At 56.3% G+C, this 12,522-nt stretch overlaps 1 protein-coding gene across 3 annotated transcripts in view; it reads right to left on the reverse strand.

Annotated features, from left to right (window-relative positions):
- Nucleotides 1–836: 836 nt before the first annotated feature.
- Nucleotides 837–12,522, reverse strand: part of PAK6 (p21 (RAC1) activated kinase 6) — a 36,884-nt gene continuing 25,198 nt past the window's right edge. For all 3 annotated transcript variants that reach the window (XM_043555678.1, XM_043555676.1, XM_043555677.1), the window contains 7 exons: nt 11,341–11,994; nt 5,348–5,845; nt 5,107–5,240; nt 4,623–4,749; nt 4,382–4,507; nt 3,784–3,918; nt 837–2,406 (listed from right to left, as the gene is read on the reverse strand). In XM_043555678.1, the coding sequence (XP_043411613.1) occupies nt 2,239–2,406; nt 3,784–3,918; nt 4,382–4,507; nt 4,623–4,749; nt 5,107–5,240; nt 5,348–5,845; nt 11,341–11,994 (1,842 nt within the window). In that variant the 3' untranslated portion in view covers nt 837–2,238. The remainder of the gene's footprint in view (nt 2,407–3,783; nt 3,919–4,381; nt 4,508–4,622; nt 4,750–5,106; nt 5,241–5,347; nt 5,846–11,340; nt 11,995–12,522) is intronic.

Here is a 12,522-nt window from a genome sequence, read left to right on the forward strand (position 1 = left end):
TCCTGTGAAGGTTCTGCCTTCTGTCAGCCTCCATCCCTGCCTGTTCCACCGTGTACTGTGGCCGCCTCCTGAAGGAAGGACTCAGGTACCGCTTCCAACTGAGCTTGTGGGACCAGGACCCTGAGACCAGGGCAGCTCTCCGGGTGGGGCTGGTGTGGGGAGCAGGAGAGGGTCTGTGTGACTCCTGGATGCTGGGTAAGAGGTTTCAGTGAACCCTAGTGCTGGGGGTAGGATGAACTCTCAGGAAGGAAGTGCTGGAATCAGTGTCAGAGCTAGAAGCTTAAAGATCATGCCATCTACCTCCCCTACCTGCAGGACTAGGACCAAGGTGTATTGATTTCCAGTCACTGCACTGCTGCTCCACAACCCCTCAGTTCTGAGAACAGAAACACAGACTGCTTTCTCCCTGGAAGCAGTTCCAGGCCACTTTCTATGGACAGCTGGAGGAAAGCAGCCTCTGACTTTCCTTGGAGTGGGAAGCAAAAGGGAGAAGGGAGACGCCGGTGCAGAAAGTGGCCATCAGCTCCAGTGGCTGCCCGCAGAGCCCCTGTGGTACCAGCAAGCAGAGCGCATGGCCCTGATTTTCCTGGCTGGGTTCTTCTCCCCTGGGAAGGACAGCTCTGTCCCTTTCTCAGTTCTTTCAGTCCCAAGGGCCTTTCGCTTCCCGTTTCCCTTCTTATCTGCCCTCATGGGCCCACATGCCACCAGGGAGTTGGGTTTTCTGTGGACTGAGTGACCGCTGGGGAGCTCATATGGGAGGGGGGCACACCAGACAGCTGCTTGAAGTATCCAGCTTGAACATAGCCTGGCTCCATTGTCAGAGACAACAGCCCAGAGGTTTTGAACACTCAGTTTAATTTAAAACAGGCACAAGTGCAAACAATTCACAAAAGTTTCTAGGGAAGATGCTTTTGTTTTTAAAACTCTGACCCTTAAAAAAGTCCTTGCAAGTTTTTTTTTGGGGGGGGGGGCCCAAAGCAGGCCACTAGGGAGCAGAGGAATCTAAAAATATTATCTAGATAGGGTCCTGACACCTGGAGTTCTTCCCTGGATTCCCTGACTCACAACATCCCTGAAGGTGGGGAGGGAAGGGGGACAAAGAGACAGGTGTCTGAAGAGGCAGCTAGGGCAGATGGTTTGCACAAAGGGGGTGTCCATTTTCTTGACAGGATGGAGCCCCAGGGGGTGGTTCATCTCCCTCAGACCAAGATTTTTGAAAATAATGGGTCCTTGATGACCTGGTTATTGAGAGAAAGCTCACAGGCAAAACAAAGTTTGTTCCTTTACCATTCCCATCTCTGGCTCTCAGACTCCACAGTACAGGAGACACCTGGAAATCTGCGAAGCCCCTGGGATGTGTCAGCTCTCTTCACTGTTCAGGTAGAAACACGGGACTTAGGAGGTGGGAAGCCAGGCCAAGAAAGCAGTCCCTTCCTGGTAGAATTTAGTGGCAGAAAGGATGGGAAGCCTTACTGAAGTAGGTGACCTGTGAGTGACCTGAAGGGAGCCAGGCTGTCAGGGTGACTGTCCTCCACTTACACACACACACACACACACACACACACACACACAGTGTTCTCTCCATCCTGTAAAGTGAGATTATGTTTACCACCAACCGCATTCTTTCTCTTTTACCCAGACAAATGCCCTTCCTCCACCCCTGGCCAGAGAGCAGGCTGTTCACAGTTTGGAGCAGGCTGTGCAGGGAGAGTGGTGTCAGTGCAGGTGGGTCAGGAAACAGGTGCAGGTTGGACCGTACCTTCAGGAAGTCAGACGTAAAGGAGGAAGACGGCTTCAGGCAATAGAAACCTTCCCTGTGGCCCTCTTGAGACCCCAGGGTTTAGAGCTGGAGCTGAGAACAGCAAGTATCCTGGCGAAGACAGGCAGTCTGCCCTCTCGGTGACCTGGGATGCTAATGTACAACTACTTTTAAAAAACCGCAGCAGCTTTTTCTGCTGTGTTGGCCACGTGGCCAGGAGTGCGGGTCTCCACGTTTCTTAGAAATATCCCTGTGCAAATAACAGAGGGTCATTCTGTAGAAGGGGGTCTCCACCATCCCAAAGGCAACTGGGGACTCTCTTGGGAGGCAGAGAGACCGAGGGGCAGGTCCGGCCTGGCCCAGTGGGCTGAGGGGCAGAAGGGTGTGGGTGGGGTTTCACATTCGATCTTTGGAGAGAATACTGAGAGAATGAGGCAGGCAGGCCCCGCCGGCAGGCTGGCTGCCCAGTGTCCCCGGGCTCAGCAGGTGGAGGTCTGCTTGCGGTAGAGCTGGATCAGGGGCACCAGGCACTCGGGCAGCCCTGTCTGCAGCAGGAAAGGGTGGTCCAGGAGCTCCTGAGCTGTGGCTCTCTCCTGGGGGTCCCGCACCAGCATCCGTTCCAGGAAGTCTCGAAGCACTGGGGAGACCTGTGGAGACAGGGCATCGGTGAGAGGAAGCCACAGCATGGGGTGGCTTCGGGGTTACTTGTCTGCCTGGCCCCACCATCATTTGAAAGTCTTGAATTCTCTCGTTTCTTACTTCCTGGTAGTAGCTCCCAGGCTCAGTACTTTCTGGATTATGGGATAGGTAAAGAAAATTGGCATCGGACCAGGAAAAGTGGCTAGATCACCTCTAGGGGGTGCTACTGAGCAGTGGGATTAAGAAGCCTGGTGTCCTGGGAAGCTGGGCTCCAAATATAGCCCATTCCTCACCCTGCTTCTCAGGGCTCTCAGCCTTCAGGTTCTGTGGCTCTTCGGGAGAAGCATGGGATTCATATTAGTGATCCAGTCCTGGGTCTATCCCTGATCTTGGGCAAGTTGCAATTTTCTCTAGACCTCAGTTTTCTCATCTGCCCAATGGGCTAATGATAAAATGTGCTTGCCCTGTCTTTAGTGAAGATAAGAAAGAGATCAAGGATGAAGTGTTTGGAATAAAAGGAAAAAACAAAGTGGGACCTGAAAAGGGAGATTTCTTTACTGCTCTAAGCCTTAGAGTCTAAGTCAGGGGCTTATCTTAGTTCATTCTGCGCCAATATCTTGGGATTAAGCTAAATCTTGGGCTGTTACAGAAGGCTACCTCCTCTGGGGAATTAGCCAATTGGAAATCTCCCCATATGTTAATCTTGGGGCTGGTGGTGCAGGCTCCAAGGACCAGTTGTCTCGGAAGGTGTCTTCCTGTCTGTTCTCCCATCCAGCTGTCGTGGGGCCATAGAACTATTATTCAGGGACTGGGCTTCACCCCTCTGGGACATTTCTCGATCTGGCCACGAGATGGCAGTGCCATTTTGCCGCCCTGTACTGACCTGCCCACCAGCAAGGAGTGTCCACTGGTAAAGGCCTGTGAGTTTGGGTGGATTTGACAGAAAAGGGTTACACACACACACACGCACCACCTTTAAGGGAAAACCTGTGGTTCAGACGTGGTCAGGATGTGCACCAATGAAGGACAAGGCAATTTGCTATGACAGACTCGGAACACTGTGCCTTGGTATGGCTCCCCTGCCAGATGGGGTAGAGGGGTTCCTGCTCAACTAGCTTCTCTAGATTCCTGGAAGGCTTGCTTTCCATTTTATCAGGCTCTTGTCATTTGCCTGCAGGCAGAAACTTGTCTGAGTGACCACAGAGGTTTGTGTACAGGTGTGGCTCCACACCCAAGTGCAGGTTTTGTGCGGAGAAAGAAGAGCCTTTTCTGGGAGCCTCTGGCTTCTGTGGAAGGGAGAAGCTGGGCCTGGGAGCCCAGGCTCTGGTCCTCCAAGCCTCAGGAAGAATGGGGTTAGCAAGGGCACACCCTGTGCACTGACTGACCTTGTGAGAGTTTTTCAGCCTGGGTGGGGGGCTGTCCCGGAGCCTCTTCATGGCTTGCACTGGGGAGTCGCTGAAGTAGGGTGGCTCCCCATCCACCATCTCAATCACCATGATGCCCAGAGACCAGATATCCACCTGCAGGAAGAGAATGTCCCTGATTCCACTGACCAGAGCTGACCCTTCAATAGCAGTGGACCGCGGGGGGATGGGAGCAGCTGGCCCCAGCTTTCATCGGTGAGCTGGCCTCCTTCCTGGCCACCTGCCTCGTGGTCGGTTCCTTTCTGCATGAGTGCCCACTGACTGCAGGGACATAGCTGTCAGCCATTCTCTGAGAATGGCCATCACACATGAGGAAGCCGGCCATACCCCACCTTGCCCTTGAGCTGCCGTAGGAGCATTTTCGAGAAGCAAAGTCACAAGTGAGAGCAGACCCATCTAAGAGCGAGCAGGGTGTGATGGGCAGTGGGGTAGGGTACTAAGTAGGAATCTGAAAACTAGGGCTATTTTGGGGAGCGGGGGCGGGTCTTTGCAAGGGCCACAAGAGCTATTTGTTCCCAAGCTGCTTCTGGGAGGACTGGGGGATGGAAGGACCAGTTACCTCAGTCGCGTACAGAGACCTGGAGATCACTTCAGGAGCCATCCAGTAAGGGGTGCCTACCAGGGACTTCCTCTTAGGGACGTCTTTGCTGATCTGAGCACAGAATCCGAAGTCAGAGAGTTTCACCTGCGGTTGAGGTGAGAGGGGGGAAAAACAGGAGTGAGTGGTGGAGCAGGAGCCGAGCTGGGAATATGGAAGCAGGCGGTGGGACGAGGGTGTACCAGGGAGGGGAGGGGCCTACCCTGCCATCCAGGGTCAGGAGGATGGAGTCACTCTTGATGTCCCGGTGGATGACACCTTGGGCATGCAGGTAAGCCAGGGCCTGCAGCACGGCCTCACACACAGTGGCGATCTGCTCCTCGTTCAGCCTGGACAGGAAAGGCCACAGGCAGAAGAGAATGTTAGCTTTGGCGGGGCTGCAGGGCAGCTGGCTGCCAGATTAGGTGCCCCTGGTACCGGGCCCCACAGCTCCTAGGCAATATGTGTGGGGGTCCAGTCAGGCCAGGGCCCTGGTGGAAATGGGCCTGGACTTAGGCTGGAGACATTCTGGTGTTCCCCAACCCACTCTCCTGAACGCCATGAGTCTGTTAACCCCAACAGACGGGAGGTGCTCACAATGACGTGACAGGCACCCCAGTGTCCTTGGCCTGAGGCTGCACAATACTCCTTCCAAGACAGTGGAGGGCAGCCGGCCCTCCCACTGCCCAGCCCTCGCAGCTGCCCACCTGACTTGGGAGACGATGTCTGTGAGGGCCCCGCCCTGCAGGAACTCCATAAGCACCCACAGCTCCTCGCCCACCAGGTAGCTCTTGTACATCTCCACCACGTTGAGGTGCTGGTAGTCTCGCATGATCACCACCTGGGGGGGACAGGTGAGGTTGCCTGAGTGCCAGGCACAGTCCCCACTGCCCCCGCTCCCAGATGTTCATCCCGAGCCTCCCGCCACATCCTGCCCTCTCCTCCCACCTCATTAAAGAGCAGCTCCCTGCGCTGCTGCTTCCTGAGGTCCATCATCTTGACGGCCACCTGGCGGCCTGAATGCTTCTCCCGGGCCAGGCAGACGATGCCCGTGGAGCCCTCGCCGATCTTCACGTAGCTGTCCAGCAGCATCCGGGGGTCACCCTGGTCCACCACCATCCTGAGCGCAGCCTTGAACTGCTCGTGTGTCACAACACCTGTGTCCTCGCCAGCCAGGGCACCCTTGGCCACCGTGGGGTCCTGGGGCAGGTACAAGTTGCTGGTGCTGATCTGGGCTTGCCTGGTGCGTGGGGAGCCCGCGGGGGAAGACCGGCCTGGGGGTGGGCCGGCAGCTTGGGCTATGCGGAGGGACTTCTGGGGGCTGCTGGTATCCGAGGTGGTCAGAGGGCTGAAGGTCCCCATGGGCTGGTCTGAGGGCAAGGACTGGGCCTTGGCCACCAGGCTTTGGGTGGGTTCTTTCTGCAGCGGTCGAAAAGAGGAGGTGGGCTGCAGGGAGGGAAAAAGAAACAGAAAGGGGTTTGACTGTGGGAGTGTTTGCTGTGACCTTTCCGGAAGCAGGGGTTGACCTCTGGACAGGGGCAGGTCTAGAGGGTGTCAGACCAAATAGGGTAGGTGCTACAGGCAAGGATTTTCAAACGGAGCAGAAGCCAAAGCTTGGTCCTGCCTGGCAACCCAGCCCCCAGCATTCCCAGGTGAGCAGTCCGACAGCAGCTCTTTACATCCATTCTGCCACTCCTGGGAAGCTGAAGAAAGCAGAGTCCCTGGGGTGTCCTCTGCTGGGTATTTCTTCCTGGGTAATTGACAGCCAGACCCCTGGGAGGCCATCCAGAGGCCGACTTCCTTCTGTGCTGCTGGGCTGTGCGGGGAATCTGGGTCAGAGGCATTCTTCATTCCCAGGGTGCTCCCACCCAAGGGGCCATGTGGGTGGAAGAGGCCCTGGGTAGTGGGGTGGGGGTGTGGACGGCAGGGCAGCTGTGACTGGCTCCCAGCACAGGGCAGGGAAGCCACAGCACGGGCTCTGATAACCCCACTTGTGCCAGACAGCAGGGAGTCTGCGTGTCTATGCTGTGAGAGTGTGTCCCTAACAGAGGACCATAGAGCCGTGTTACCATCTGAGTGTTCTCAGGTATGCTTCCTGGGCTAGAGATCTGGAATCAGGAGGGCAGGTCTAGCCAAACCCAAGCCCTGGGGCCAGGGGTGGGGAGGTTTCCTAGGGGCTCCACAGAGCAGCCTCTCTACCTGCTCCCAAGCATGAAACTCCTGGCTGATGACCCCCACAAGGAAGGGAAGGCAGGGGCCTATCTCTATGGCCTCTGGTAGGACAGGAGGGGAAGTGGAATTGCGTGGCAGACTGGGCCTCAGTGAGCCCAAGCCCTAACCCTGGAAGCCTCTGAGGTTCCTTGCCTTTCAGGTCCTAAGCCCTCCTGGCAGCCCAGCAGGAAAGGGTCCCATTCTTGGGTTCTCTCCAAGGAGCTGGTGATGTGCAATACGACTCTTCCCAGGCATTATATGATTTTAAAAGGGGCACCCCAGAAAGGGCCAAAGTTACCTAACGAGGGACACTTCAGGAGCTGCAGAGAACTTCTTGGAACGTCTCAGAACCCATCATGTAGCAGCTGCCTAGGTCCCCAGTGGGTCCTGGTCCAGGTCCCCAGAGCTCCATTGACCTCCAGGAAATCTCCTCAGGCCCTCAGCTTGGGCTGAGGGACCCCGAGTCTGGGCCTTCGGTCCTACCAGGTTCAGCAGAGCCTTGTCAACCTCTTTAGCACCCTCTCCCCAGGCTTTGGGGCGCTCACACCACCCCACTCGGCCCCTGGTCTTGCCTAGGGGTGAGCATGTGTGCGAGGGCCCCTGCTGGCAGAGAGCCAAGTTGTGGCAGAGTGTGCTTGGGTTCAGCCTACACGGTGAAGGAGCCAGGAGAACCTCCCAGCACCCATTGTGACTACTCCATCCTGCCCACTGAGCACATCTGGGTAGTAAATAGATCTTCCCACGTCTTTGCCAGCACCTGGCCCGCACCCACCTTTCCCCACTCTGTGTGGTTGGAGCAGTGAGACCTCTGGACTGGGGGGTCACAACCTAGGTTTCATTACTACACTGCTCTGACCAGCGATAAGTCTTAGGCACCTCACCCTCTCTGAGCCCCGGTCTCCTCTATAAATGCACAGTGATCTGGGGAGCTGGATAAAATGCAGATTTCTGCCTCGGTAGGTTCCCTAGAGCAGTGACCCTGCATTTTAACGAGGCCCCTGGGTTCTGATGTAGGAGGACTGTGGGCCACACTTGGGCAGCTTTGGACAAATGGGGTCTGTGATTCCATGGCCTCAGGGAGACTGTGGGAGGACTGGGATGGGAGTGGAGGGGGCAGGGCCACTGCTGAGGCTGTGAGGCCATGTCCCAGGAGCAGATGGTTCACAAGACTTCAACCTGCACAGCTCACTACATCACAGGATCACCAATCACGAGGTAGCCCCTGAGGCCCTGTAGAAAGGCTGTCTGCTGGCCTGTGAGGTATGGCTCACAGAAAACATGCTCTCTGAGCATCTGGGTGGGGCTGGACAGAGTTTGGAGGGCCTACAAACACCTACAGCTGCTCTCTCTACCTGGATTTCTAAGGAAGGCTGTAAAATGATTCCCTTCACCTTCTGGCTTCTTGGCCTCCTACACAGGCTATCTCTGCTCTGTGGTCGAGCGGGTGCTGTCAGTCGGCCGGGGGGGGGGGGGGGCGGAGGGGAATGGGCGTGGTAAGGACAAGCCCTGTGGATGGGCCTAGGAGGGGATTTGCTCCCCCTCCGCTCTCAAGGCCCCTGTGGAGACACTGCTGCAGGTGCCGGCTGAACCCAGGCACCAACGGTGCAGGGGTAGGTGGGTGGATGATACAGTAGGGATCCAGCTGAGAGCCCAGCTCCAGTGTGGCCTGGAACATGGGATAGGGGGTGGTGGGGACCCACCACCCGGACTCAGTCTTCACCTCAGCAGCATCTGGTCCCTTTGTTGGCCTCGCTGCCTGTCTCCACAAGAAGGGAGTTTCTACTTCATGTCACCACAAGAAAAAATCAGAGGAAACCTATTAAGCCACACCAAGAAAGAGAAAGGGGGACAAAAGATGGAATTCACTGTTGTGGGCTCTGGAGTTCCTGGTGTGATAGAGACGTCTCCTCGGGCGGGAAGCCACCAGAAGAGTCGTGCGTAGAGTTACAATGATGCCTCATTTTCCCTTCCCCGGCTATGATGACAGGGCCAGGCTCTCCAGCCGTGGGCTTAGGGGCTGTACTGTAAGTGCCTCAGAGGCAAAGGCCATGTCATAATATTTTAAAAATGATAGAGCCATTTATTGGGGGTATACCACTCTGACAAGGCCCTTAAATGCATTTTCTAATTTAATTCTCACAACCTTGGGGCTTGTTTTATTATCCTATGGGTACTATTATTATCTGTATTTGTAGATAAGAAACAGGCTCAGAAAGGTTAAGTAACTTGCCCAGCGTCACCAGGTAGTAAGGAGCAAGGCCAATGTCAGCCCTGGTCAGCATAACTCCCTACCCCTATGCTGTGGTCCTACGGGAGGTACTTGGAATTTAACAGAGTACAGTGTACACAGTAGGTGTTTAACCAAGGCTTGCTGATTCTTGAGGTCTTCTGATTTGGCCTTTCTGCCTCTAAGTGGAACCACTCCTAAATCCCCCAAGTTCCTGTCTTAACTCTTTGGCCTCCAGCCCCCACTCAGGGTTGAGGTCTTTTGCTGTTTAGCCAAAGTGAGTGACTGCAGGCCAAGCTCCCTGGGGCTGGGTACAAAAGCCCTAGAGCCACACACCCTCCTGGAGCCTCTTCCGGCTGGAGGTGACAATTGGTGGCTTGACCTCCTAGGGCACCAGTGCATGGACAGCTGCTGTGAGCTTCCTGAACCAGCCCCTGGGATGTGCTGAGGTGCGGAAGGCTGGCTGCTGGTTTGGTCTGGTGGTTCCTGGGGCTGTAGGGGTGGAGTAGGAAGCCGGATGCAGTGGTTCTCAACTGGGGCTGATTTTATCCCCCAAGGGACATTTGGCAATGTCTGGGGGGATTTTTGGTTATCCCGTCTGAGAGGTGCTACCACCATCTAGTGGGTAGAAGCCAGAGATGCTATTAAATATCCTACGGTGCACAGGAAAGCCCCTACAGCAAAGGATCATCTGCTCCAAATGTCAATAGTGAAGGGGTTGAGAAGCTATGGCCCAGAGCAGCTCAGAGGAAGTCTCAGCCCTGCCTTTTAGAGGCCTGGCTTGAAAATCTTTATTTAGAAATACATGCCCAAGGTGCCTGGAAGGAAACTACTCCCCTGGATCTGGAACTGTGTCATCTCCAAGCTGCAGATGACTACCACCTGCCTCTGGTGCAGGGGACAGCCCCACACATGCAGCAGTGGTGGTCTATGGGAGATCCTTGGTAAAGTATGTAGGATGGACGGGCTGACAGAGGCTGGGTGGACAGCCTGATCCCTGCTGTGGGGTGCTGGCAGGAGCTCAGAAACATGCATGTCAGTGCTCAGCCCAGGGCTGACACCCCCTTTTCCCAAACCCCCGAAGCCCTGCCACAGGACTCCCGAGAGGCCAGAGAGCGATCAAGTATCAGTTCTCACCTCTTGGGCAGCGTGAACTGTCCTGCTCCCACCTTGGTTTTCAAGGAAGTGTCTCCCCAGGGGATGGCCTTCCAGAGACCTCTCAGTTCACAGACATGTTCCTCATATGGATACATCAAAGCCACATCTCATTTGTTCTACCCCTAAACCCACACCCCACGTGGAAGCCCAGCCCACGTCCTTCATTCCAGTGACTACACAAAGCCCAGAACCTTCCCTGGATGCCTTGGGCTGCCAGTGACTTGGAAAGGTTAAGGGTCCAGGCCACTCCCCTAGCTGGAACCACACTCATGTGCCACCAATACGGGAGGAGCCAGGTTTGCTCTGAAAGCCCTCCAGGGAGGGGAGGTCTGACTTTTTTAGGTCTGACTCCCCACCCTCGTGCTGCAATGTGAGCTCATTTCCACCGGCCCCTCAAGAAGGAGCTAGAGATGCCAGAAACCTTTAGGAGCAAGAGGCCTGAACCCCCGAGGGCCCTCTCACCGTTTCCTTCCCTGACTCATTCGAGACACCTGGGACTTGTCCTACCCTCTCTGAGTACCTCTTGTCATTCTGCCTAATGAGAAAGGCTGGTGCTGTCACCACGGACAGGACATCTAAGGACAAGAACAGTCTCCTCTGCCTGTCAAGAAATGTCACCATTAGGGTTCCCTTCACTGTTTCCTATTTCACAGGAAAAAGATGTGCATTTAAGGCTGTCACACATGCCAAAAGTCAGTTCTCCTGCTGCTCCCCGGTCCAGGCACGCCCATTGCTCTAGCTTTTCACAGGGCACATGGACCCCAAATAAATCATTACAGAACGTTCAAACGGCCACTAAAGGAAAAGGGGAGGAAGGAAAGCATTCTCACCGGAGAAGAGGTTAAACCTGAACATTCCTGATGCCTTAGGGAGAAGCAGTCTGGACAGGGAACCTCAGCAGGACCTGAGGAGAGCACTGGGGCAAGCAGGGGGCGGAGGTGGAAAGAAGCTGACAAGAGGGAGGCAGAGACCCTGCCCCTGTCCAGCACCAGAGCACCTGGCTCTGGGTGCTGGGGGCGGGGAAAGGTATGGGCTTATGGTTAGAGGTGTTTGCCTGCCAGTGTGGCCCATCTAGACACACCGCAGAGGGCAAGAATGTAAACTGGGATGTACCAAAGGCCCTTCTGAGGCCCCCACCCCGCCCCAGAAAATGAGCCAGCCTGAACCTGACTCACCTGTGCTAAGATTTGGAAGACCAGGGCTTACTTGGTTCAGGGTAGAATCCTCAGCTGAGGCTGAGCTGGCTTCTTGATCACTGTGTTCCCTTATGCCCTCCCTAGCCTGACCCCGTAAGTGGGGAAGGCCAGGCTCCTGGGCTCTGCTGACGGGGCCCATCCCAACCTACCTTGCTCTGAGAGGGAGGGCCTGGCTTGCTGCTGCTCGCAGGGGCTGTGGCAGGAGTAGACAGGAACATGCTTCGGAACAGCCTGCGCTTAAGGCTGCTCTCCTGGGTCTTAGGGCTGGGGCTGCCCTCCCCGCCTGGCCTGCCAGTCGCCGAGCCCACCAGGCAGGACTGTGGCCGGGCCTCCTCGGAACCATGCCTGGCAACCTTGGTCCCACGCCTACCAGTGGCTGCGGGGGGTGAGGCGCCGGGTGGGGAGCTCTGTAGGCAGGCACCCAACTGCAGGCAGCGCTGTGTGGCACCCTGGAACTCGGTGGGGCCTAGCGACTGTGCCTTGGTGGCCAGCCCGTTGGGTAGGACTCTTGGGCTCTGTGGCTCCGGCCACGGCATCTGCCTGCGGCCTGCTGGTGTGCCCCCGTTGCAGCTGAGGTAGAGGCCATGGGGGTCAGTGCGCTCAGACTGGGGGCTCTGCAGGTACATGTCCGGGTCAGCGGCCCAGTGTTCATCCCCCAGCAGCCCTAGGGACTGTGCCCGCCGCCGGCTGGTGGGGCTGCGGCCACGCAGGGTGTTGGAGCTGATGACCGACAACTTCTGGATGTCGTTGAGCAGCCCTGATATGTAGCCGTCCATGGGCACCGAGCTGCCCCGCACCACTGTCTGTAGGGGAGGGAAAAGAGTGTGGGTGAGCAGCCAGTTCATGGCAGGGAGGGGTGGCTCTGGACCAGATCAGACAGCCTTCCCAGGGGCCTTCGGGAGAAACACCTGAGGATCTTGCTTGCTGTGTCATCTAGCTGTTTCTTAATTTTTCAGTCACTCACCAGGGTCCACAGCAGGTTGGGCCTGTGTGGGGGCAGAAATACAGGGAGAAGGCCTATTGTCATGGGGCTCACAGTCCAGCAGGGCAGACAGGGAGTCAGCACGCCAAGTGGTGTGGGCATCTGAGCTTCGGGAGCCAAGGGGGCACAGAGGTAGGGTCCAGACCCTGCCTGGGGTCTGCTGTCATTCTCTAGCTCTATCTGTGGCCTTATGGGAGACACACAGAGCTTCTTGAGGAGGCAGTGGCCAGTCTAGGGCTCTCCTCCACATTAACTGGCTTTGTGGCCTCCAAACCCTGGCAGGGCCCCTGACCCCAGCCCCTACCAAGCTCTTGCCCTTTTTGACCCACCCAACTAAGTCCCCCTGGTC

The sequence above is a fragment of the Prionailurus bengalensis genome, chromosome B3 (assembly GCF_016509475.1).
Source record: "Prionailurus bengalensis isolate Pbe53 chromosome B3, Fcat_Pben_1.1_paternal_pri, whole genome shotgun sequence".
Classification (NCBI taxonomy): Eukaryota; Metazoa; Chordata; class Mammalia; order Carnivora; family Felidae; genus Prionailurus; species Prionailurus bengalensis.